This window comes from Acipenser ruthenus, chromosome 30, assembly GCF_902713425.1.
Source record: "Acipenser ruthenus chromosome 30, fAciRut3.2 maternal haplotype, whole genome shotgun sequence".
In the NCBI taxonomy this organism is placed as follows: domain Eukaryota; kingdom Metazoa; phylum Chordata; class Actinopteri; order Acipenseriformes; family Acipenseridae; genus Acipenser; species Acipenser ruthenus.
Window position 1 is genome coordinate 4,224,085 of NC_081218.1, and position 25,965 is coordinate 4,250,049.

General features: G+C 40.7%; 2 protein-coding genes across 3 annotated transcripts in view; one reads left to right on the forward strand and one right to left on the reverse strand.

Annotated features, from left to right (window-relative positions):
• LOC117394801 (mitogen-activated protein kinase kinase kinase 10-like) overlaps positions 1-4,487 on the reverse strand; it is a 47,504-nt gene extending 43,017 nt beyond the window's left edge. Inside the window, exon 1 of the mRNA XM_033993394.3 lies at positions 1,365-4,487. Coding sequence (XP_033849285.3) covers positions 1,365-2,187 — 823 coding nt within the window. The 5' untranslated portion in view covers positions 2,188-4,487. The remainder of the gene's footprint in view (positions 1-1,364) is intronic.
• Positions 4,488-17,273: 12,786 nt separating this feature from the next.
• Positions 17,274-25,965, forward strand: part of LOC117396849 (signal-induced proliferation-associated 1-like protein 3) — a 125,311-nt gene continuing 116,619 nt past the window's right edge. For both annotated transcript variants that reach the window (XM_059004509.1, XM_059004510.1), the window contains exon 1: positions 17,274-17,639. The gene's annotated coding sequence lies outside the window, so the exon portion shown is untranslated. The remainder of the gene's footprint in view (positions 17,640-25,965) is intronic.

Genomic DNA, 25,965 nt, shown 5'->3' on the forward strand with positions numbered 1-25,965 from the left:
TAGGTGTCCCAGGTCATTTGGATACAGCCTAGAAGGTGGAATGAGATTCTGTTTCATGTTTCTAGGGCATGGCTGGAATAAAGCCCTGCTAGTGCTAGTGTTGTTCCCATTATCACCAAAGTTTGAATTTCTGTGAAACTAGAACAATCAATTGCTTTAAATATTTGTTTAATTAAACTGAACCTTGCTCTGCAGTTCACTTTTCAAATGCTTCAGACCATCAAAAGAAAAAGTTAAATTGTAAAACCAAACAAAATCCCCCAAAAATGTCTTTAGTGCAACACAGCTTCAATGACTTGAATAAGTTTGTCAACACATTGTTCCTGCTGTTTTATGTGGAATGCAACGTTGGAATCCGTTGTCACAATCTTTGAAAGAAATGAAACACAACAACAACAAAAAAGTTCTATACAGCTTTTCAGAGTAATTCATCATGCCATTAATAATCACACTGCAGTAGTGAATAGCAGTAGTAAGTTGCAGTACTGAGATGCACTGGCAGATATGTGTAGGGAAGCCCACACAGTAACATGGCTTGCTTGTGTACCCTGCCTGCCTGTACAGCAAGCCAATAACAGACCCCTTTCAAGTTTCTCCAGCTGTTTTTAGACAAGGGCTCTCCGGATACAGAAATGGAATTGTGACCCACGGCTGCTTGGACGCCTCTAATACAGCCTCAGCCTGAAAGGGGAATAGGATATAATGGGGGCGAGCTGTCATTTTTAAGTTTACATGAGGTTTGACATGTTTTTTCTGCATCTTTAATACACCAATCGAGTTACAGATTATCTGTGACCTTTTTACAGTGTGGTTGGGGTCAGAGCTGAATCCCACTACTGTATGCAAACAATAAAACCAGACAAGCTAACACACCCTTCACTTCTATCGGAGCAATGGTGTTGAAAGAACATTTTAGAAGCAGGGCCTGTTAATTCCCACTTTCTTGCTCACTCAAGAAATATTTAGGAAGGGATCAAAAGTCATTTCAATGTGGTGGCTGCACAGGTGACGATGTAAAATGCCTTGCTGGTACCAGCACCTCAACTCCTGGTGGCCACATCTCAGAAAACACCATCAGAACTGAGTTTATTGAGGACCGCGCCATATTTACCTACTCACTTTGAAAGACCTATCACACCACAACCTTGCTTTTCCAAACATGGCATTGCCTTAAAAGGTCCCCAAGAGGAAAGGCCAGACCCTGTATTTGGAGATCAAGATCTTTCAACATCACGCTGGAGGACAGGTCAAGATGGGGTTATCATGGATAATCTCCATTGGCACCAGTATACACCTCCTCTCCCAAGGTCAGAGAATAATTAAAACAGTTGCCATTTGATGAATAATGATTATTATGTACTTACTGTTGCTGGACTTGAGGTCTCTGTGAATGATGGGCACGATGGTCTCATTGTGAAGGTAGCTCATCCCTTTGGCTATCTGCACAGCCCAGTTCACCAGCACCCGCGGGGGCACCTTCTTGCCAGAGAGGGCTCGGTTAAGACCCCCTCCGCGGGCATACTCCATCACCAGGCACAGATTGGGTTCCTTCAGACACACCCCTTTCAGCGCAATGATGTTGGGGTGCCGGAGCATCCAGAACAGCTTGGCCTCCTGCCGGACGTTCTCCGCGGTGACACTGATGTCCTCGTCGGGATCTTGCCTGGCTGCTTTCACCGCCACCTCCTCACTTCGCCAGATGCCTTTATAAACTTTCCCAAAGCCGCCAGCCCCAATAATCTCTTCCAAACGCAGCTCTTGGAAATCAATCTCCAGAGGTAAGGGGCACTCTTTCATTAAACTGCCGTGGATTTTGGTGTAGTTGGGATCCCAGATGACGTAGTTGCTGGGGAAAATGCCGACTTTGTCCTTGATTTTGCCCGTCCACCAGCCCTCATCCCCGGACACATTGGAGTCTCTGGACAGCACCTCCAGCAGGTCCCCCCTGCAGAGGGTGAGCTCTTCATCGGCCGTCGCTTCGTAGTCAAACACCGCAGTCCAGAGCGCGGCAGGGCCGGTGTGCTGGGGGTGGTCCGGTGAACTGGAGGAAAACGTGGACGAATTACAACTGCCATTTTCAGTCGTACTCGAAGTCCCATCCCCATGCTGTTGATCGTGCCTGTTAATGCTTCCCCCACTATTACAGGAAGGCGACAGAGAGGACGGGCAGCTCATTTTATTAGCCATCGTGACAATGAGCCTGCTGGGTTAGGGTGCAAATAAATTAGATTGCACATGTCTCTGAGAATCCAGTGAGGGGACTTCAACAGAAATAACGGACACACGTTAGAAATCGTTCCATTATTACAAGTGAGATTATTATTGAAGGTTTTTTTTTTTGGGTGGAGGAGGGTGTCTACACATCCACTGAGGAGAATCCCATTGTTTTGTGTGCAGTTGTCTATGCTGTGGTTGAGGTGTCAATTGAAAGTATCCTCTAGGTTCCTTGCTGCCTCCTTCACTTTGCAGGACGAACTCGAGGGGTTAAACAAGGAACATGCAGTATTCCATCCATGCCTGCTGGCTCAATCCTTGGTGTATTGTTTAAGAGAAATTGCACATGTTATGCTGTATTTAAAAGCAGATGTTTAAACCTACTCTGTACACAAAGGAAAACAAATGATACAGGACTTAACAGATGCAATCGTTTACCAATACAATCTATAATGCACTACAAATACAAGCTTGCAATATCCTGAAATGCCACTGACAGCACACCTTGACTTTGTATTTAAAACGAACCAATATATTAAATACATTCATATAAATTAGAAAACTCTAAATTGCACTTCTAAATTGTCCCTCTTAATATACTGCATCGTTTCTTGTTCTCTTACACTAGAATTTTTTTTTTCAGAATCAGCAGTTTACAAACAGTACCTTCTCTGGGAAGATGAGGCCAAACATAATCACCTAGTCTTGAAACCCAACATTAAGCAGCTAACGCGGTCTTCATTTCGCCTTAGCGCTGTACAAGGTAACCAGTGTCAACAACATTCTATAATATAAACTGCAGCAGCCATCTACAAATTCTCAATTCAAAACAATTCTCCCTGCCTTGTCATTGTTTTAAAAATAATCTTAAATGTTCGGTCATTTAACATCGGCACTACATTTCTGTGTAGTTGTTCTGTATAACGCAATAATGATTTCTTCTTATTTTAGCGAAGTCTAACGTAAAACGTAATAAAAGCAGCCCTACTCAGAACTGCACATACACCTTCCTTGCATTTCCCTTTTTCACAGGTTTTGTGCGTTGCAACTAAAACAAGAAATATTGCAGTTTTCATCTTTTTCAGACCTCCAATCTGTCCCTGAGATTTTGAATATATGTAATAAATACATATATCGCTATTCCAGTGTTTTTGCAATATGTTATCAGTTTTTTTTCTCTCTCACTTCACAACAGCTAAGCATTCCTATACTGTACAGTTATGAGAAGATCAAAAAAGCTATACAGCCTGGGTTGTATTATTTTTCCCAAACGCCTTTCGCTACACTCTTCAGTCCGTATTGACTGTTTATTGGTTATCCCAACCCAGGCAGGAATCTGAAAGGTGGACCATTTGTTTCCCTGGCGAAGTTAAAATACAACCCATCGGTAATGTTGTGTTCATTCCTCGCTTTAACCAGCAGCCATACCACGGATCCACCATCTTCATGACAATAATTCAACAACGATTACTGCCAGCTCTGTCGCCAGCTCACCCACTGCTTCGATTAACGACGCTGTTGTTGCAAAAAAAAAAAAAAAAAAAAAACTCCTATCGCGCACTCACATTTTCACACCTGCCTCGTACATGTATTTTTTTTTCTTCAAACCAAGATTAACGTTTTCAATATGATGTTTTCTGCTGTGTGTGTTGCAGTTCGTTTACAATCCCCCTATTTGACTGTATGCAGTATATTTTTCCAATGTTCCATTCACTCTCCTAAGCTGTCAGCTGCTACTGCTTGCACTGTATCCAAATACACCGGCTCTCGCAGTGCATGCTGGCAGTGTAGTCCAATGCAACAACGGGACAGGGGAGAAGAGTGAGAAAAAAAAACGCTTCCTGGATGCTGTGGTCGTGAAGAAAAAGGTACAACTAGAACATGTTTAATTTAACTGACAGGTGGAGCTCGGATACAACAGCTCCATGCCCAACACCAGGCTTGCCGTGTATAATGCTACAGCAGACCCCAGTTCGCGGGTTGCACCCTGACAGTATTATGATGTGCAGGAATGCGCTACACCTGTTTTATATGCTCGCTCTCCTGTCAATTTCCTGCTTTTCCGGATGTCGGAGCACCTGCTAGAGTCCACCAAGCATTTCCGTAAATAAAACAGGATTGCGACAGTCGTGGTCCTAATAACCTGTGTTGCTCTCCGTTGTTGCTAGATTATTGGTAATAATATTGCTGTTTCTGTTATTTAGGAAAGACGTCACTTAAATACTTCATGAAATAAAATGAGCAAGGATGCTCGTCTCAAATGACAGACCTTCAGACCAGGAGGGCGTGGTTTTTACTCCCCAGTTTCGGAGGGCGATGTAAACTCTGATTGGCCGAGGTGCTGTCTGTCCGTGGCCTGCCATTGGCTGTCGTGTAGCCTTGGGGAAAGCAGGCAGGTGAGACAGACGCAACAGGCAGGCTCTGCGAAGTGTCTCGCTCGGTTTGTTTTGGTTTTCGTTCAATTCTCACAGTCTAGCAAATAAGTTTCACAATTATAATTTCACTCCTTTGTTCTTGGGACCTATTTGTCCAGCCCTTGTAGCTGACTGAAGCCAGAACCTTGCTGATCAATAACATGACCCTAACCCTAGCCCTGACCCTAACCCTAACCCTGACCCTGACCCTGACCCGTCCATTCCATACCGTCGCCACTGTGTGAAGAGGTGTCCCCTTTTAGTTTAAGGCTGTAGTCCACATTACGTCACATCTGTTTGTATCGACCTTTGCAGTTTCTCAAAGAAGTCTAAGTGTTTTGTCAGGATCATTTCTAAATCCATGCTGGGTCTCTCCTGTAATGCAAACAATAATAGATCATTTTCCTTCTTGCTTTATCTTGTGTGGGGTATGGAATTGGTTATTTAGTCATGTTGTTGAGGCAGAATCACTTGAATCTTTTAGCACCCAATTTGACAAAAGCTCTGAGATCAATCAGCTACTAGGAACTGGACGAGCTCTGATGTGCCGAATGGCCTCCTCTCATTCGTACATTTTCTTATGTATGTTCTTATGGATGCTGTCCAGTCCAGGGGGTTTGGTGGTCTTGATCTATACTAAATGCCGCTAGCATATCGTTTGGTTTGTCAATAACATATTCATCACATCCTCACTGGAGAAAACCAGTATAAAATATTAATTCAATAAACGTGCTACTCATCCTGTACCACAACAAACCTTTCAGTAAGGCTTTTAAATTGTATCATGCTGTGATTACTTGGTCCCAATGGTTCCACTATTTCCACCTTCAGTACCCTGTCTTGTTTGTTTGAGAATACTACATCAAGACAAGGACATTTTTATTTTTATTATTATTATTATTGTTATTTAATTCTTAGCAGACGCTTTTATCAAGGGTGACTTACAATTGTTACAAGAGATCACATTATTTTTTACATACAGTTACATTATTTTTTTACATACAATTACCCATTTATACAGTTGGGTTTTTACTGGAGCAATCTAGGTAAAGTACCTTGCTCAAGGGTACAGCAGCAGTGTCCCCCACCTGGGATTGAACCCACAACCCTCCGGTCAAGAGTCCAGAGCCCTAACCACTACTCCACATTTACAGGGCATTTACAGATTGTCTAATTCTGGTACTCCAAAATAAGTGGGGTTTTCACAGTCCACACCTGGGGAAAGGCTATAAGTTATCCCCCATGATACTGACATCACTCTCCTTGCATACATTTCAATAGTTCTATACAAAAGAGCTGCCACTGATATTTAGGTCTGGCTGTCTGTATCACACTCCTGAGAGCTGGAACCAGACTGAGCTGCTAACAGGACCTTATCATATGTAAAGTATCCGGTTCTGACAGGCATGTTTCTGTGTGTGGTTGGAAACAAGCTAAACTGCGTACATTTAACACAATGCAGGGGTTACCCCACGTGACACGTTATGTTTGTTGAACATGTTTTGCAGTCACAACACCCAGCTATTCTCTGTGTTCAATAGAGCAGCAGAGAATAGCTGGGGTGTCTTTTGAAGTTACTTAAATGAGTCTTGCTGTTCTATTGCTTAGTAGTTTCCCATGATAGATTTGAACAGCATTTGGCAACCCATGCCATGTATTATTTGAGGTGGAAAGGTGACATACCCAGAAGGAAACTACAACTCCCAGAATACACTTCACCAAACAGGGTCTAATTACATTAAGCAGGCCATAGATAGCCTGAAAGGTGCTAAAAAAAGGTGCTAAAATCAATTAGGGAGTTTCTTTCTCCAGGCAACTGATCGTGACAAGGGGTTTGAGAGGTATGATACAGTATAATATTGACAGGTGTTAAACCTCCCATTGTCAGCCATCTGTCACAGGGAGGCTAAGATATTCACTGGCTGTTGTTGGATAGTTGCCTGGCAGCTGCCAATGGAAGTGTTCTTGTTGAGATGCTGACAGGTGCATATTATGAGCACACAAAGCGCTTTCACCTGTGGGTACACAGGGAAGCTGAGAGGACGCTGTGGATTAAGCAGGAGGAGGTCATGGTTTTGTGTTTGTCAAAGGTACAGCTAGTCAAAAGCTATTTGGTCAGCTTAACCCTTTGAAGACTTTTTGTTCATCATCACTGAGGAAAACTGCAAAATTACTGTGCAAATTTACACTGGTAAAAAAAAAGGGCAGCTCTGTTGCTTCAGTTTTATTTGAGTTTCTGTGTTTAGTTTTATTTGAGTTTTGTTAGACGTTTCCCAGCATTTAGTCCACGGTGATGTTTTATTCTATAACTTTTATAAATATTCTATAACATATTCTATAACTTATTATATATCGTATTATTATATAAATGTCACTAAAGCTCAGTTTATTCTTATATCCACTTTCATCTGATATCTTTGTTTTATGACATTTCTGTTTCGAAAAATAACTTGAACCATACATTACATATAACGCACATGAGTCAACCTAGTATTAATAACAAAAATTAAGTAGAGGGGTTCCGAAAAATATAGCGTTACTCGTCCCCACATGTTGCTACAACTGTTTAAATAAAATACCGGTAATTTTTCTTTTCATTGTTAACATCCTGACAACTTTTTTATAATTTTTTTAAGTCTGTTTCAAAGCTCTTTTCAAAATGTCTGCTCTAGTGCACTGATAGTGTAAGGATTATTGCCCACATTGTCAAACAGGTAACACAGCGATAACGATCCATGGTACGGAACAGAAAAGCCAGAGCACTTATGTTTTTTTTTGTTTTTTTTGTTTTTTTTTAATCAGTCGTCCTGCAGTGATTTAGAGAGGACAGATCTCAAAACCTGGTGCACTAGAACGGACATTTTGAATAGAGCTTTGAAACAGACATGTGTAAAAAGTTGTCGTCAGGATGTTAATAATGAAAAGAAATGACAGGTACTTTATTTTAACAGTTGTAGCAACACGTAGGGACGTATAACGTTATATTTTTTGGAGCCTCGCTACTTAGTCTTTAATATTGTTCTGTTTAATTCTTAATTATTGTTTCTGTTTAGATCATGCCAATAACTATTCCAGCAAAACTGGTCTTGGAAACTCACCAGTAACCCCCTCTCCCACGAAACAGTGGGTTTGTTAAAGACTTCAAATGGAAAATCTGACAAACACATCAGCCTTTTTACCTGCCTCATTAGAGAATTACACCTTGCTCAGGTTTGCTCAAAGACAAAATTGGCTTAATTAAACATGCCAAATATCGACAAGATCTGTATTCTTTTAAAGGGTATTATATTTGTTTGTACAACATCATACAAGTGATTTAATTGATGAAAATCCTTTTAAGAGTCTAAGAGCTTTAAAGAGTAGTTATTAGGACACAGTTGGAAATTAGGTGGAGACCCACTTAGGGCAGAGGGTAGGAGACACTTCTTCACACATGTTGTTGCTGCTGGGTCACTAGGATCCTTTAAGACCCAACGTGACACAGTTCTGAGATCGATCAACTACTAGAAACCAGACCAGCATTGATTGGCTGAATGGCTTCTTGTTCGTAAATGTCCTACCATCTTAGTTGAAAGTAATTTCATTGATTACATACTTTTCCGTAGAACATTATCTTTTAGGACACTCCAAAGCCAGTGATAAGGGTTTGAATCTTATAGTAGCCTGTCTATTTTACAGCCTCTTTTTTCTTTCATTCCTGACAACCCCTTTGCCTAGGGCAAACTGGACTATGAAGCGCTGCATCACAGAGTAAGGATCCACAATCAAAACACAGCTACAGTAGTCAGAGCACAAGCTGACTTGTTACAATACATTTTTTAGAACGATGTACAAATGATATAAAATTCCAAAGCATTTGGCTCCAGTGCAACGTTATCAAAGGTGAAAGTAAAAAAGTGTGTGAAAGCATCAAACACCAATAGCAAAACACTGACATAACAAATGCAAAATTGACAAGGGTCAACAAATGAATTAGAATTTCCAAGCACTTCCCATTTCTGTTTACTACGTTCTAAATCAGCACTGAGCTCAAGAAATATACTTTCAATTGACCACACTGGCATTTTGATTCAGTGCTGTTTGCAAACTGTAAGTCACTGGATATTATTTATTTCTTAGCAGACGCCCTATGCTTCCACCCATGATAACCAGGGAACTTGTCATGTGACTCTAACCACCATGAAGGATAACTCATAATAATTATGGAAAGCCAGCTATAAGAATTTGCAAAAGCAAAACAGTATTTGGCAAAGGAAGTCCTGCTACTGTCACTCTTTATTATTATTATTATTATTATTATTATTATTATTATTATTATTATTATTATTATTATTATTTGTTTATTTAGCAGACACCTTTATCCAAGGCGACTTACAGAGACTACTACAAACATTTAAGTTGTACTGGTAATCTTAAATGTTATATTATATCTTTATTTATCAAAGTTAACCTTTGTGTGGAGCCCACTGGACTAGCAAAACTAGCAAAGTGGTTTTATTTTGTGAATATAAAGGAATACAAAAGAAACTTAAATTCAGGGACAAACGTTTGGACTAGAACGTCTGGTTTTGCCCTGTAGTGCTAGATCAGCACTAAACAATCTCTGTATCCAGACAGATTTCAAGATTTTGAAAAAGACTTCAAATTGAAACGTTCCTTGTAATATTTCTAAATTCAGCACTGTTTAATAGACAGTTGATAGTATCAACTACAACACTCAAGGACATGTGTATTTACGTAACAACACATAACAACAGCAAGTGAGAGTGACTTTGTGTTATTCTTCAGAATACAGTTTGGCATGCTTGAACTAGATGCAGGTGAAACGTTATTGAAATCTTTTGAAAACTCTGTCTGGAAAGCGTGGATCCTGCTTGCTGAAATCACCTCCATTACATAACAGCCACGAATGCTATGTTCTAAACAGTGAATGTTTTCCTTCTTTTGTTTTGAACTAATATTGTTGCTATAATACATCAAGGCAACCTAAAGCAAAATACGTACACGATATATATATAATTTGCAGACGACACAAAAATAGGAGGAGTGGCAAACACTGTTGCAGCAGCAAAGGTCATTCAAAATGATCTAGACAGCATTCAGAACTGGGCAGACACGTGACAAATGACATTTAATAGAGAAAAATGTAAAGTATTGCATGCAGGCAATAGAAATGTGCATTATTAATATCATATGGGAGATACTGAAATTGAAGAAGGGAACTATGAAAAAGACCTAGGAGTTTATATTGACTCAGAAATGTCTTCATCTAGACAATGTGGGGAAGCTATAAAAAAGGCCAACAAGATGCTCGGATATATTGTGAGAAGTGTTGAATTTAAATCAAGGGAAGTAATGTTAAAACTTTACAATGCATTAGTAAGACCTCACCTAGAATATTGTGTTCAGTTCTGGTCACCTCGTTACAAAAAGGATATTGCTGCTCTAGAAAGAGTGCAAAGAAGAGCAACCAGAATTATCCCGGGTTTAAAAGGCATGTCGTATGCAGACAGGCTAAAAGAATTGAATCTATTCAGTCTAGAACAAAGAAGACTACGCGGCGATCTGATTCAAACATTCAAAATCCTAAAAGGTATAGACAATGTTGACCCAGGGGACTTCTTTGACCTGAAAAAAGAAACAAAGACCAGGGGTCACAAATGGAGATTAGGGAAAGGGGCATTCAGAACAGAAAATAGGAGGCACTTTTTTACACAGAGAATTGTGAGAGTCTGGAACCAACTCCCCAGTAATGTTGTTGAAGTTGGCACCCTGGGATCCTTCAAGAAGCTGCTTGATGAGATTCTGGGATCAATAAGGTACTAACAACCAAACAAGCAAGATGTTCCAGTAAACCGTTTATCAATGGATCGAAGTTTTCAGTTAAAAAGACAGGAATAAAGATACTGATGTGGATTACTATGTTAACTAGGACAACAACTATATGAACTGTGTAAAAGGGTTACCGGTATAATAAATGCAATTGCTACAGTTACTAAAACAACCACAAGAGGGCGCACAGCACCAGTTTTGTCTGTGCAGATTACTATTTAAAGTAAAAATACATTTACAATTTGGTTTTCACTTTTTGCCAACCTCATGTAATTGGTTTATTGGTAAAAAAAAAAAAAAAAGGAATAAAAATAGTGTCTAAACGTAACATAACTAATGGTCATTGCCCTCAATATAAAATGTAGATTCTGCCTTACGTAGACATTGTTTTTGTAGTAAAGTGAACTAATATGTTCCTTTTGCAGCCAGCTGTATGGGTACTATTGTTTATCAGCTGACTTAATTTGGACCTACTGAACAGGGAGCTTCTGTTGTGGTGCCAGTGTGTGACAATGAACAGTCTTTGTGTGCCACCTTCTCTCTGGCACACGTCGCTGGGACGTGTGTGGAGGGGGTTTGGTGCTCTGGGCGTGTGTCGGTTTGGGAGTGGTCAGGGTGTGGTCATTATCCATATAGAGCTGCACAATGGTCCAGTGCCCTTATTAAAGCTTGCTAGTTTTAGAGCATGTTGACCAGGTCAGAATTGCCGATGAATTTCAAAGTGTATTTATATATAAAAACAAAATTAAGAAAAAATTAAATTGTGAATTTGATTGGGGAATTAAGAGCAAGAAGAATTACAGTAGATTAGCCAACAACTCATCAGAACAATAAGCTATGTTAATGAATGATTTATTGTTTTGCCTTTAATGGAAAGATCGCAGGGGTCATTTCTCCTACTCTGCGTGCATCTCCAGCACTCGTTTTCAGGGTTCAGGGTGTTCAGCATTATGAGATGTGATAAATATTAACAGCTGGCATTGTTTGAAGGTGGCGCTCACATTAAAACATGGATGCAAACTAGGAAAAATTGCCTTAAAATCCGCTAAAGTTTCACAATTGGACTTTCATAGGATTTGACACACATTGAAATAATAAGAATGTGGCAGTAGATAAGTTCATTTCAGATCTATCCTGCGGTATAGTCCCCTTAAAGGTGAAACAACGTCCACAGTAAATATATCACTTTTTGGATGCCACTGTAGGCAAAACTCCCACCTTATAGTCTTCAAAGCTTCTGAAACTTTATTTTATTTAGCAAAAAACATTAATAAAAGTTAGAATATAGGCAAGCACTGTAAAGCATGGTACATGTATGGTAAAGCATATTAAAAAAAAAATTGCAAACCATGAGAAAATCACTGGAAAACTGTAAAATTACCGAGGTAAACTTTTAGAAGGGTCACTCCAAAATCCCTCATGAAACTGAAATCAGAGCTTTCACTGCTCAGGGCTTCTCCATGTCTGCTTAATAAAAGCAATTTACCAGGAGTTAGATACGAGCATTAGTCCCAGGGCAATTAGACACTTGAAAGGCACAAGGCAGCCTCCCCCCAGCAAATGAGCTTTTCAAGGATGGTCTTGCTGTGCAGGATATCAAAGGGGTATCGCAGGGGAGTTTTAATGACCTCTTCCTCCTGCGCTGGGCTTAAGAATAATGAAGAAAGAAAAGCACAGCTCAAAATCGATAGTTGTATTCTTGTAAAGATTGTGCACCTGAGATTAAAGAAAGTGCAAGAAAGCTCAATATTGAAGCAACTGGGTCAGATTTGCAAAGCTTTGTGCATAGTTGCTACCATTTTTTTTTTAGTTGAAAGCTTTTTTCTAGTGAGAAACAAACTTAGATGCATATTTTAGAAAAACAGGTGGAAGCTTTTAAAAAGCTCTGTGAATTTGTTCTTTTTGATAATATCCATATTATAATGTTATTTGCAGTTACAGTTATCAATTACTTAAATTGCAGCTTGTTACAGTTACAGATAGTTACTTCTCAGGCACAGTTTACATTTTAAAGAAATATATTTTCTGGTTTGGTTAGGCTGCAGCTCGAAATATTCTTTAAAGATCCAGCCATCGAACCCACTCGTTAGCTCCTCTGCACAATTTACCACAGAGCTGTGTAACGTTATAAATGTTCACTGCAGTAAATCTGTAAGTAAGTCCCATGCTTTACCTGTAGTTATATTTCGCTTTCACTATAGTTTACCTTGGTTTGCCACATCTTTTAATATGCTTTGCCTTACATCTCTGGGCTTTTCAATGCTTACCAGCTCCTCAATACAGGTGACTTATCAAAAAATAAAGGAAACACAGCAACTGCATAATATCAGTAAGAACGATCACAAGAGCCATACTAAGATGAGGTGATAGAAAAAAAGTCATTCGAATCTATACTTGTTCTTAAATATTAAGCATTGAGCGTCAACGCCTCGTTGTTTATCTGCAGCTTTGCAGTTTAACTTGAGCAGGGTTTGCGCTGAAGGTGAAACAGCTTAGCAACTTAGGCAGTCTGACCCCTTGAGCCAGCCTGCTCCTGCATTGCCCACATGTTCAGAACAGCTGGGTGTGCAGCTTGGCCATATGGAATCTATAAACAGCAGTCTGATAATGAGCTGGGAGTCACTGTGGCTGCCCTGGGCATGTTGCTGCTACACGTGGCATCCTGGTACAGGAGCAGCTTGAGTCTGATCAGGAGGGTGCTTCCCTGGTACAGAAGCAGCTTGAGTCTGATCAGGAGGGTTCTTCCCTGGTACAGGAGCAGCTTTAGTCTGATCAGGAGGGTGCTTCCATGGTACAGGAGCAGCTTGAGTCTGATCAGGAGGGTGCTTCCCTGGTACAGGAGCAGCTTGAGTCTGATCAGGAGGGTGCTTCCCTGGTACAGGAGCAGCTTTAGTCTGATCAGGAGGGTGCTTCCATGGTACAGGAGCAGCTTGAGTCTGATCAGGAGGGTGCTTCCCTGGTACAGGAGCAGCTTGAGTCTGATCAGGAGGGTGCTTCCCTGGTACAGGAGCAGCTTGAGTCTGATCAGGAGGGTGCTTCCCTGGTACAGGAGCAGCTTGAGTCTGATCAGGAGGGTGCTTCCCTGGTACAGGAGCAGCTTGAGTCTGATCAGGAGGGTGCTTCCATGGTACAGGAGCAGCTTGAGTCTGATCAGGGGGGTGCTTCCCTGGTACAGAAGCAGCTTGAGTCTGATCAGGAGGGTGCTTCCCTGGTACAGGAGCAGCTTGAGTATGATCAGGAGGGTGCTTCCATGGTACAGGAGCAGCTTGAGTCTGATCAGGAGGGTGCTTCCCTGGTACAGAAGCAGCTTGAGTCTGATCAGGAGGGTGCTTCCCTGGTACAGGAGCAGCTTGAGTCTAATCAGGAGGGTGCTTCCATGGTACAGGAGCAGCTTGAGTCTGATCAGGAGGGTGCTTACAACCCTACTACAGTTATTAGGCATATTATATACAAAGAATATATATATGAGATTTAATGAAAAACTAAAATCTTTTAAATAACGGCTTTTGTATATAAATCTGGAAAATAGATCCCAAATATATGAAATTTGTTTTCATTATTTATTTATTTATTTTTTAAGATTCTAGTCTTAGTTTCATTACTGTAAAGCAGGCTAGTATATTATCTGAGAGCCTCTAGTGCTTGCAAATGGTAATACAATATTTTATCTCAATGATTACCCATATAGTGATTATGTTTTGGTTAATATGGCAAATTGCCGCTCCCCCCCATCCACCAAATAAAAAGCGTTTTGACAATGAACTCCTGTCCAAAATATCTGAATCCTTAGCTGGACATTGTTGGATCAGTGGTTTTGGTTTCTTGGTCAATGGTACTTTGAGTTCATCACTATTACTTTCCAAATCTGACTTCTACTCCTATAGTGAGAACGTCACAAACAGAGAATCAGCTTGGTATTCTGTGACCTTGACCTGGGGGTTAAAAGTCAAAGGTTGATTCCCACAATCTTTGTAAATGATGTAGCCTACCTGTATGACAATGACTTCCATAGCCTACATAGTTTGAGTTATGGAGTGTGAAAGGTGCGTGGACGGACGGAAAAGCATCATTTTTAAATTCTGCACCTCACTCTGCAGGCTGTAGATAAATACCACCAAGAACACTGTGCAGTATTTCTTACATCCACTAGGGGCAGAGTGCTACAAGGAGACAGGCTTCACTCTTACACTGTACCAGCTGAGAGGGAAGACATGTCTGAGTGCTTAATAGAAACCACTGGGGTGATGACTGGAAATGAAAATGAAGTGCACAGTGATTGCAAACAAGAGGGACATCCTGCATACCAGATAGAGATACAGTAGTTTGTGAGCAGTGTGAGAATCGTCTCAGGTTTAATGTACACGAGAGGGTGCTGCAGGGTTTGCAGTGTTAACAGTGCCGCTGTTGGACTCAAACTAGCTTCATATAAGATAAATGTTAAAACAAACTGAAAAGGCAACAAAAACTACATTCAATAATATAGAGCAGGTGGGTTTGTCAGAGCTGCAGCATAACCATGCAGGTCTCCTAAATGCATCCAGTCAACTTCAAATAAAGCAGCATTCTCAAAGCAGTGGGTAATTACACAGGGAATACAGTGTCAGTCACACTCCATGCACTGATGCTAATTGCTGCCATCAGATCTTCCCCTGACTGCAGATCTCTTCACCCAGTGGTTTCAGTGCATTTTGAGTAGAAGTGCTTTTCAGTGGCATGGGAAAGCCATTGTCAATCTAATTTTATTTTAGATTAAAAAACCTTGCTGTAGTATTCCAATGCATTCTCTGGTGTTGCCTGCAGTGTGTTCTACATTCCAGTACAGTACTCCCAAAAAGAAAAGTGGACAGATTTCTGGAGAAGAGATCCTCTGTGCGCTCTTGTTCAGAAACCTCACTTTGGATGTAGGCAAAATAATTTGACAATACGTTTGTTAAAATAACTGACTCTGGGATTTTTTTTAAACCGCTGTAATATCACTTAAAGTCATTGTAGCTAGCGAAATAATTCCATCAATCGTAGCCATTTTGCACTTCCATGAGCTGCATAAGTCTCAGTTGTGCATTTTTAAAATAAGCGTGTTAGAGCACACATTTAAAAACCTGATCTCTGGTGCTGCTGTAGGTTACAGGAAGCTCTTGGTCTCTGCCTTATTCCTGGGTTACCTGTTTGCAGTTGCACTCCCAGGATAATTTCACCTCAGCAGTGTCTTCTGGATCATGTTACTGGCTGAAAGCTTGTCAGTCAATAGGGGGAAACAGCTGATTGGTTATTGACAGGACCCAGTGAAGGGGTGGGGACAATTTCATTCTCCAGGTGAAATGACCCAGGAAGTTCAAGTCTAAAAGCATGGTTTGCAAACAGAGATGTCCTTAACCTAGTGTAGTCCCAATGACATGAAAATACATAACATGTTTCTTTCAGAACTGCATGTTTGAGACCTCTATAGAATGGATGTGCATGACAGAGACATTTTATTCAAATATTTTGTTAGCTCCAATTACTTTAAAAGGGACTGATCATGTGACAACAAGTGGAGTTTGACTTTATCAGGAGTTCACCAATAACCTGGAAAGATTAGCTTAGAAACAGAAGAAATGTAGTAATACACAAGATATTGTATTTATTAACTATGCTAAACACAACCCTCTGTTGACCCCCACATTCTAAAGAATGTTTTCAGCAAGTTTCACCATCATTGGATAAGTGATTCAAATGTATGTGTGACTGTGACAGGGCAGAAGCCCTGCACATGGGACTTGGGTATGTTTATTTACATTTAAGTGTGTGCTAGATATGGCAGGGCTGAGAGTTAGAATCCCTGTACAATGAGACAGCTGTGGAAGGTAGCCAGGTGCTAAATGATGTCAATTAACCCAGGCCACCTGCTACAAAGATGATCTGAGAAACTACTTTCTTTGTTCTTTTTGCCTCAGGCGACGAATGTGTGAACTAGGGGGAGAAACGGGCTACCACCTGAAAGGGATCGGTACAGGGGATATTCCAATCCCACTCAAAGTCTGGGGTCGGGAGAAGGTTCCTGCAGCGGGAGCAGCGCTCTGCCACTGTTTGTTTAGGTCGGATTTTGTTTCGCTAGATGTGTTTGTTAAATGTTTTATTTGGAATGTTTTTAAATATTTGTAAGTAAAACCTGCGCGCCTGCGTGGCGTGCCGACCGCAGCCGCCAGTCTCGCTCCTGTCTGTCACCGGATACTCACGCCCCTCTTACAGTGACAAATACCCCGACGTTACGAGACACTCGATTTGTAATGAAGATCCTTAGGAAGTTTCATCCTAATTGGACACGTGTAAGTGTCTCATATGGATGTTATAAACTCGTACAGGTAACAGGCACAGGTCCGTTGTCAAAACTTTATTTTCAGAATCAGATCATTTTCACGTCAACACAAAGGATCTAGCCCAGTTTATACCTGCAAATGAATTCGGGTTCCATCCATATGGTTTATTTAAATATATACAGTAGACTCGCTAATCCACACCCTGTTGATCCAGATTGACCTGTACGACTAGTTACTATTATAATGAACTGCAGTCTGACAGCAGCTGTAGAACAGGTATATAGTATGCTATGTCTATGAAACATGAATAGCCGTCTCTATGTTGTATTGAAGTCGTTATTACAGATTTGTGACGGAATAGAAGTATATATATATATATATATATATATATATATATATATATATATATATATATATAAACTAGACAAGACATTTTAGTATGGTATAGATTGTGAAACTTTATAAACATTACATTGCAGTCAAATATTTCAGAGAACCAACCAAACAGGACAACCATCAAGTTATCTGAACTCGCTCTGCTCTATTTAGTTTCATAAAACCTTGACGGTGCAGGACATTCTTACTGTGCCTATGAAGTGATACAAAGAGCGAAATGACGCCCACTAGCGGACACTGAAGGTGACCGAAATGCGCGTTCACGGAGGCATCGGACGCAGGCGCAGTGTGACCGGGGATCGGCGTCGCGCTGCCGCTGGCTTGCTGAAGAGGGGAGACGAGCTGGCTCGAGAGACAGACCAGCCAGGCGTGTGCGCTGCGGAGTATAACACAGTCAAATTAAACTGGAGGAATCGGAATTCTGTACAGCACAACTGACCTACACTACACCGATTTACATATTGTATGACTATGGGAAACGAAACAGGTAAGAACTGAGAAATCGGAGCTGTTTTAAACTTATAGCTTTTTAAACTGATACAGTACTAGTACACAGCCAGTATAATTACTTACAGTAACACTGTGTTAATCCATGAATATGTTTTAGGATCGGACGTTTCTTTCACGTTAAGCTTGGCACAAAGTAATTGCATGTTGGCATAATCGTTTCTTTGTGGTGTTCTTTTTATTAGTTTCATTTGATTTAAACTGTGGGTTCTTTTTATGTGTTTTTTTTTTTTTAATTACAATATATAAAAGCCCTTCCTGATCGGTTTGATCACAGTGCGCAGCCTCCAACTTTGCACGGCATTGTGGGGTTTTGAGTTTTCCAAAGGTAGGTTGAACATTGCATTCGATTAGGCGAGCCCCCTAACGATACTACAAGTAGTCCCAGTGGTCATTGCATTGGCTTGCCATATGTTATTCCAAGTAGTAATATATAACGACTTGTAGGATCGCAGTGGGATTGTGCCCAGTTGAGTTGGACAAAGTTGTGCATTCACCGGTCGAGACGCCACGAATACTTTCCAGTTATTGTAGTGTACGCCGAACTGACAACACAGAAGCCGGATTTTTGTATTTAATGTGGTTGATATACCAACACAGGCAATGACGAGGTAGTAATTCAGCTGGTACGAGTTTATTACACAGCGTTAATAATGTGAACACTGTAAATAACCAATATACAAAATACATTGTAAGCGCTGTGAATTAAAGTCTTTTAATTGCATGTATTGAAAATAAAAAAAATGTTGTGAAATTGTCGTAATTTAGTGGTAAAAAACGACCCCCCCCCCAACCAAACACAGCTGTCATCATCAAACTGCAAGTCAAGCGTTGGGAGGTTCGGGGTTGCGAATATTACAGGTCTGGTCACCGCTAGTTAAACGTGTAATAAATGTACCTGTTTTTTTCTATCAGTGTTTACATGTGCCATGTGAAAATGCCTTTTTTTTTCCCGGCGAATTTCTCGTTGCTTACCGGTATTGTGTGTTAATGTTTTTCAGTTTGTTTTGGGGGTAAATCTGGTCTGTATTTTTACCTAAACAAACTGTATGCAGGTAAATTGTCTTTTGAGTCTACATTATATGAGACATTTCAACAGGATTGAAACGGTACATACACTTATAACAGAGTTAAACTTTTATTTAAGCCCGTATTCCAATGAGTATTAACAATTCCATAATAATAATTACAAAAAAAAAAAAAAAAAAAAAAAAGAGTTGCTTAATTTGTTTACGTTACGTATTTGAGCTCCCGTGAGCCATTGTCTGGTCCTCAATTTCCTGTTGGAAACCTGTGTGCCCTGAACCGGAACTCCAATAAAGTCTAAATAGATGACTACAATATTAATGTCATGAGCCTGCACTGCAAGTGTGTATGGGAAAAGAAACGTGAATTCTAAATAAACACACTGTAAAGTCACTGTGCCACTGTGTAAACACACTCATGTAACATGCGTATTTACAGCAGTGTTTAAACCTTCAGACAACACTTTAAACAGCCACTACCCATAATGTGTACTTTGTGGGTCAGACTGAGGCACTTGAAAATATCGAGTGATTTATTTGAAAATGATTACATTTTGTTTTCAAGAAGGTCCCAAACGACACTCAAAAAGTACAACAAATATGATGCAAATAGACACATGATAGCCAGCACAATTCTTATTAAAAAATGCCAATGTTAGCAGTTTGTATGTTGCCACGTACGATAGGCTACGCGTGCCTGTGTCTAATTCCAGTGCCGTGCCTATGCCCCCATGGTAATTCTATCAGCCCTATACTTTAATGACCAGATTAGATTGTTAGAATTTACATTCCAGAGTTTGCAGCTGTATTGACTGTGCTGGGGGTGGGGCTTGAGTTTCTCTCTCTTTTGGGACAGAAAGATTTATGAAAGGTGAAAAGCTTCAATATTTTTTTTTTTAAACCTCTGTATTTAACACATACAATTTTTTTACTGTAAATGTAATCTGTTGGCTTAGCTAGAACATATATATCTACTGATTCCATTACCATAATGAACAAGCCCCTGGCTAAAGAGTGAAGTGTTTGCAGAATGTGAATGATGGGGTCACTAACCAAGGGGAAATGCAGATGGCTTTTACTGCAGTTTAATTATAACTTTGAGTCCATATGTTAGTGTCTAATTCAGTGTTCGCCAGCACCAGCGCTTGGTGATTAGCTGTTTCCTATGGTGTAACAATTCATGTATCGATGAATCGTGATACCGTCTTTGCAGTATCATATCGTAATTGTGGTTGCTATCATGATACAAGACCACAGCACAGCTCATTGTAGTTCACTGAAGGCTCTTGAATGAAGGGTGTTTTATACTTGGTATGAATACATACTCATACAAGTGGGCAATCAGGACTATCATGATGCATATTGTGTTGCAACATCAGCCCTAACATACACATATTGTAATCCTGTCCTAGGTGCTGGGTGCATGCTTCAGCTAGCTTTGCTAACTAGCTGTTCACTGAACTCGGTCAGTATGCCATTAACTTGCTTTGCTGTTCCGAGTTTATTGTACTATGTTCTGTATTGGATACTAAATGGCTGGATCTACTGTAGACGTGCACATTTCCTAAATGTTAGTTTTACCATTGTGTTCATGTGTGCCTAGATTGTGAAGTTTATGTAATTTTTTTTCACCTACAAAAGTTGACCCCAGTTAATTGCAGTGTAGTTTTGCAGTTTTCCCATGATTATACTATGCATTTCCCACAATGTACCCTGGTTTGCCATGTTTTTTTTTTATTATAAATATGCTTTACCATACCCCTCTGGGCTTTACCATGCCTTCACTGTGCTTTACTACACTTTGCCTTGCTTTTACTGTGGTAAACGTTTATAAGGGGTTTGCTGTAGTTACCAATCAATGTGGAAACACTAGTTTGTGCTATTCATATTGATAATTTAGTTTTAGAAATGTGTCTGTGTTTCGCATCATTGTACAACACTGCACTGCTGGGAACGTTTCTATAAAGATATACTAATAGTAGGCAGGTCTATCTTGTTAGTGGCACCTCCTGATGAAAGGAAGGTTCTGTAAAAGATGCTGTTCTGCAGCAGTGCCTGTGGACACGACAGGAAGACGTTAGCGCACTGGCACGTTCACTTGCCTGGAAGAAATGCTGGCTCTGAGCGAACGACAGCTGGGTAGCAGGGAGCTCCGAGAGGCAGGCGGGTGGGGTTATTTACAGCGTTGGGGGCAGGAGGCCCTGTCAGATAACAGCCTAAACAATTCCCTTCATGTGGAGAGGAGCTGTGCAATGCTGAGAGAGAAAGGGGAAGAGAGGGTGCTGACAGATCCATTGCTGTCCTTAACCCCTGTCAGCCTCCCCATTAAGAGAACAGATTGGAGCCAGGTGCTGTGCTGCAGCCGGCTTCACTGTTTGAAGAGGGCTGTATCCACCGTGGAGATGCAGGGGGCGAAGTCACGCAGAGAACACAAGGAGGTGGAGTCACAGAGGAGGCGGAGTCACACAGAGGACACAGAGGAGGCGGAGTCACACAAAGGAGTTGGAGTCACACAGGCGGCAGAGTCACAGAGGAGGTGGGTCACAAAGAGGACACAAGGAGGCGGAGTCACACCGAACGAGAGGAGGCGGAGTCACAAGGAACGCGAGGAGGCAGAGTCACATAGAGAACGAGAGGAGGCGGAGTCAAACAGAGAACGTGAGGAGGCGGAGTCACACAGAGAACGCGATGCCTCGGTCCTCCTTCACAGCAGCTACAGCACATGGTCACTCTCTCTGTTACCACAGGGTGTCATATAGTCAAGTGCAAGAGGGTCGAGGGTTAGATTCAGTTTAATAATGTTGAAACTGAAAGATTAAACACGTTGAAAAGGTTTACATTTTGAATGTTGCTCACCACTCAGATAACCCATAAGCACCCAATGTATGTTTAAATGTTTCCTATTTAGATTTCATGACTTTTAATATCTTTAGAAGGGTTTGTGGCTTTGTCAGGTCTGTTAAGAGTGCAAGAGAAAGTATACTTGATTAGAGGCAGCCACCGAACACTTAGAAACATCGTATACAACATTAAAGTGTATATGCAATACTGAATGTAATAAATACTGCTGTATACACACCGACCCTATTTAACATACAAGTCTGATAACGATTCAATGTTTAACATCTAGATCGCGTTAAAACTGAACTATCTGCTCACTTACCAGAGGGCTCCAGATATTTGTAATGAGTTTGTCAGGTCAGACCTCACAGCCAGTAGTGGTGCTGGATTTGGAAAGAGGGAAGCTCTTTGTTAGAACGTAGCATTCAGATCTTTATCTCCTTTACCCAGCAGGAAAGTGGAATACCTTCCATTGGTATGATCTGCACCGGGGCAGGCATTGTTCACCTGGTATATGATATGCTGTTGAATCAAGTGCTCACTAACTCAGCAGCATTGGTGGAATTCCTCTTCAGATCTTGCATGTCTACTTCATGTATCATTTCATATGCTAGAAAACAGAAGCGTTTCCTCTCCAGGGACAGACTTACTCATTTTAAACAACTCTGATGAAGGAAGCGCTCGGCGAGTTGCAAGGCAGGCTATCGGAATTACCTGAAGGTGATCCAAGCCGTGTTGGAAACCCGGAGCCTCTGCCCTCCCATACATATCTGACACTGCCAGGTTACTAACACTGCTTCCACAGCTTCACAGCACGGCCGCTAGAAGCAGATCAGGAAGGACAGATTCTGTTTCATTTCCAAAACGGTTCAACTTCAGGGTTAAACACATTAAATAGCAGTGTTTGAAGCCCATCAGTAGAGTGACTTTATTATGTTTTTACCTTCTGGGAGGGTTAACTCAAAGAGTGACTTGTTACTCCTCACTGATTCCTATGTGAAAGTGTTAGGTGTAAATATGTAAGCTAAATATTGACTTTGTCATCATTCTTTTCTAAACCGCTATTTTCCCTACAGTATCTGTCAAACACTTGTCAAAGATTATTTAGTTTTGCTAATCTTTTAAGCTGCAGATCATTCCTTAGACCACAGCACATGGAGAACACTTGCGGAGGCTGGCCAGCTCACCCCTGTGTTAAACTCGGGTGGGTTTAGTGTTGTGCCTGATTACCCTAAAGCCACTCTTGTTGTGCTGTCAGAGAGGCACGGGGCACGCTGTACACTACCATGTTTATTTGCATGTCCTTATTTACATCAGTGTTTTACGACCTTCCATTATAGCTACACTGACTTTTTTTTTTTTTTTAATCTCATCTATGTTTGTGTGATATGGACAACACAGGATACAGCAAAGGTAATGTAATGCGTTTCTTAAAACACTGCTGTTAGTTCTGGAACACTTTATTCAGTAAAAATACAATTTTCACTGTCAACCTGATCTGGGAAACACATCAGCCTCTCCTAAATGTATATGGTGGCAAAAATGACCATGTTCATATTCGTTCACATAACAGAATCCATCAGTGACTGGATCAGAAAGGTCTTTTACAAGTCATTTGATTGTGTACTGGCCTTATTTACTTTATGTATGTATGTATGTGTTTTTGGTATATTATTGTTTTCCAGCTTTACATTTTAAATATTAAAGCACCACCAGTCTGTAGAATTCTGTGGAGCGATTGAGGGGTGTGATTACATTACATATTATGTTTGGCAGTTACAAGCCATCTGAATAACAGTAATGCTTAACCCTGGGTACAAAGGTTTTGTGATACAGGAAATACAGTAGAGGAATTCACTGAGTCACACCCCCAGAAAGATGACATGTTCAGAGTATACTAGCACCAATAGTAAGAGTGTATGTGACACTCTAAGCACTAATAGTGAGGCAGTCATGTGAAACTCTCAGTTCCCTTCTGCTCATATCTCAGTAGCTATCGATGAATGCTGAGGTTGTTACTGGATTGACAAAAGCAGGGTGGACTTTAACCAATTGAAACAACATATCTGGGACCTTTGCTATGGGTTACTATTCTTAATCCTCTGACTAAGCCATGCTTAAAGGTCAGTGATGTCATTGACAATAAAAAATGTTCGTTTCTATTGCTGATTTTCTATTGTTTAACCATGGCCTCACTGTACTATGCCACCATTGTTTAAAGAACGTGTGAACCCCCTTAAAACGATCACAGTCCCAGTCATTCTCTTGAAACGCCCCTCTGCAGCAGCAGTACAGCACAGCCCGCATATTGCACGGTCTCTGTTTGTTTTTCTAGGATTGACCAGACAAGAAGGGACTGTGAGAAATTGTGAAAGTTGAAAAAAAAAAAAAAAAGCAAACATATTGATTTTTGTATGTGTGCCTTTTCCCTAGCTAAAACCAAAGTCATGTAACACATCTGAATGATTTTCTCCATAAACAGCACTTGCAGTAGAAGCGGTTCGATTCAGGTTGGCGCGCTGAACGTAATGTACAGTGGTTTGAATAGCAGGACCACCTACAGGGAGAGTGGTTATGTCCAGCGCAGTGACCTCAGAATCTAGATTGATATCGGTGTAGGCTTCAACACTCCTGCATTATTTTCTTTGTTTGTCTATCCATTCTGTTCCATTTCTCACATCTCGTTGGCTCAGCTGCAGCTCTATTGTAAAAACAGAAAGATTAATAAATAGTCTGGCTACCCTTTAAGCAGACTGACACGATGCGGTGCCATTGCTCCGATGAGACGCATCAGATTCCTCTGTGTTCAAATCATAATAAATTCAAATCACATTTAACATTTCATGTGGTGGTTATTGCAGCCGAGGGGAACAGTTTATGCAATACTGTCTTTTGAATTGACTGCAAAAAAATACAGCAAGGAGTTTGTTGTATCGCTGGGAAGTCTAAAATGAATGAGAAAAAAAAAATGGGTTCAACTGTTGGTGCCCAGACCGCGCTTGTGTTTTGTGAGAAGCAGTAGGTGTTTGGCACAGCTTGCTGGCTTGGGCAGTGTTTGAAATTGGGACTTGTTCAACCTGAAAACATAACCATCTGCTAGTGTGGGTGTGTGGGTGTGTGTTATTATTTTTTATTTATTTAAAACCACATTTTTTTTTCTCTATGAAAACTGTTACAGTAAATAAAAAAGCAGTACAAATTTGGGTTGTTTTGACAGCGACTTTTAAGTAGTGACTTTTAAAGTATTTGGCGTATTCTCAGAGTAAGCAGAAATCAAACAGAAGCCCTGTGAAACGTTTCTCAGACAAACAGGATGTCAAAAGGCAGTTTTCCTCGGTTTGCTTTTGAACTGTTTCTTTGTTTTCAGTTTTGGTATAATACATGCAAAGCTTTTCTCCTGAGTTAAATTAACACAATCTTTTCCTAAAAAGAAAACACAAAATAGATTTAAAAAAAAAAGATTAAAACATACCAGGAGGCTATTTAAAGGGTATACAAGGACCTTTTTATTTGATTGTGTTACATGTTCCCATGTGTTGCTACATTTTGACCACTTTTTTGAAACTTTTCAATTGCATTCCCTGCCTCAAGATGGCTTCCCATGTACCTGCATGGACCTCTCAGAATTACATTTCCCATCATCCTCTCATATGTGAGCAGGAGGATGATGGGAAATGTAGTTCTGAGAGGTCCATGCAGGTACATGGGAAGCCATCTTGAGGCAGGGAATGCAATTGAAAAGTGGTCAAAATGTAAAAAAAAAAAAAATTAAAACAATACACTCCCCTTACGTAAACAGTGGTAGCAACACATGGGAACATGTAACACAATACAATAAAAAGGTCCTTATGTACCCTTTAAGATCTCCTAAGGCTCCTTCTGTGTTTTGAGCCCGTTTTCAGTTTGTTTCTTGTTTTTAAAAAAGGGTGCAAACTTGGGTGGTCAATTAATACTGTATTATTTGAATATGCCCCTTAGTGATTCTTTTCCATTGACATTCAATTCAAGCAGGGCAAAGAAAACCTGGATCCTGTGATATGGGTAGTACTCGTACTGTATTTATACTGTATTGCATTGTGACTGCTGCACAGTGTAACTTGAAGTGACTTTTTAATCCCAGCCCAGTCCGCAGCAGATCTCTGTTACACTGTCTCCGTGTCTGCCTGCTCCGGGAGCCTGAATGCTGGCCTCCCTCGAGTCTGTAATGGTTTAACTCAGAGCTGGCACGGACACCGTTTCCACTATCAATGGCCAACACTGCACCAAGGGAGCTTCAGATTGGAACATTGGAACTGGAATTGGAATTCTGATTAGTTTTTCAGCACAGCGCCAGTCTCTGCATTTTGGGTTCCATGGCTGTTCCATACCCGTATTACTATTGTTTGCCCTTTTGATTTGATTGAAGCAGTTTGGAGCGTGTGTCTCATTCCTACCCCAGGT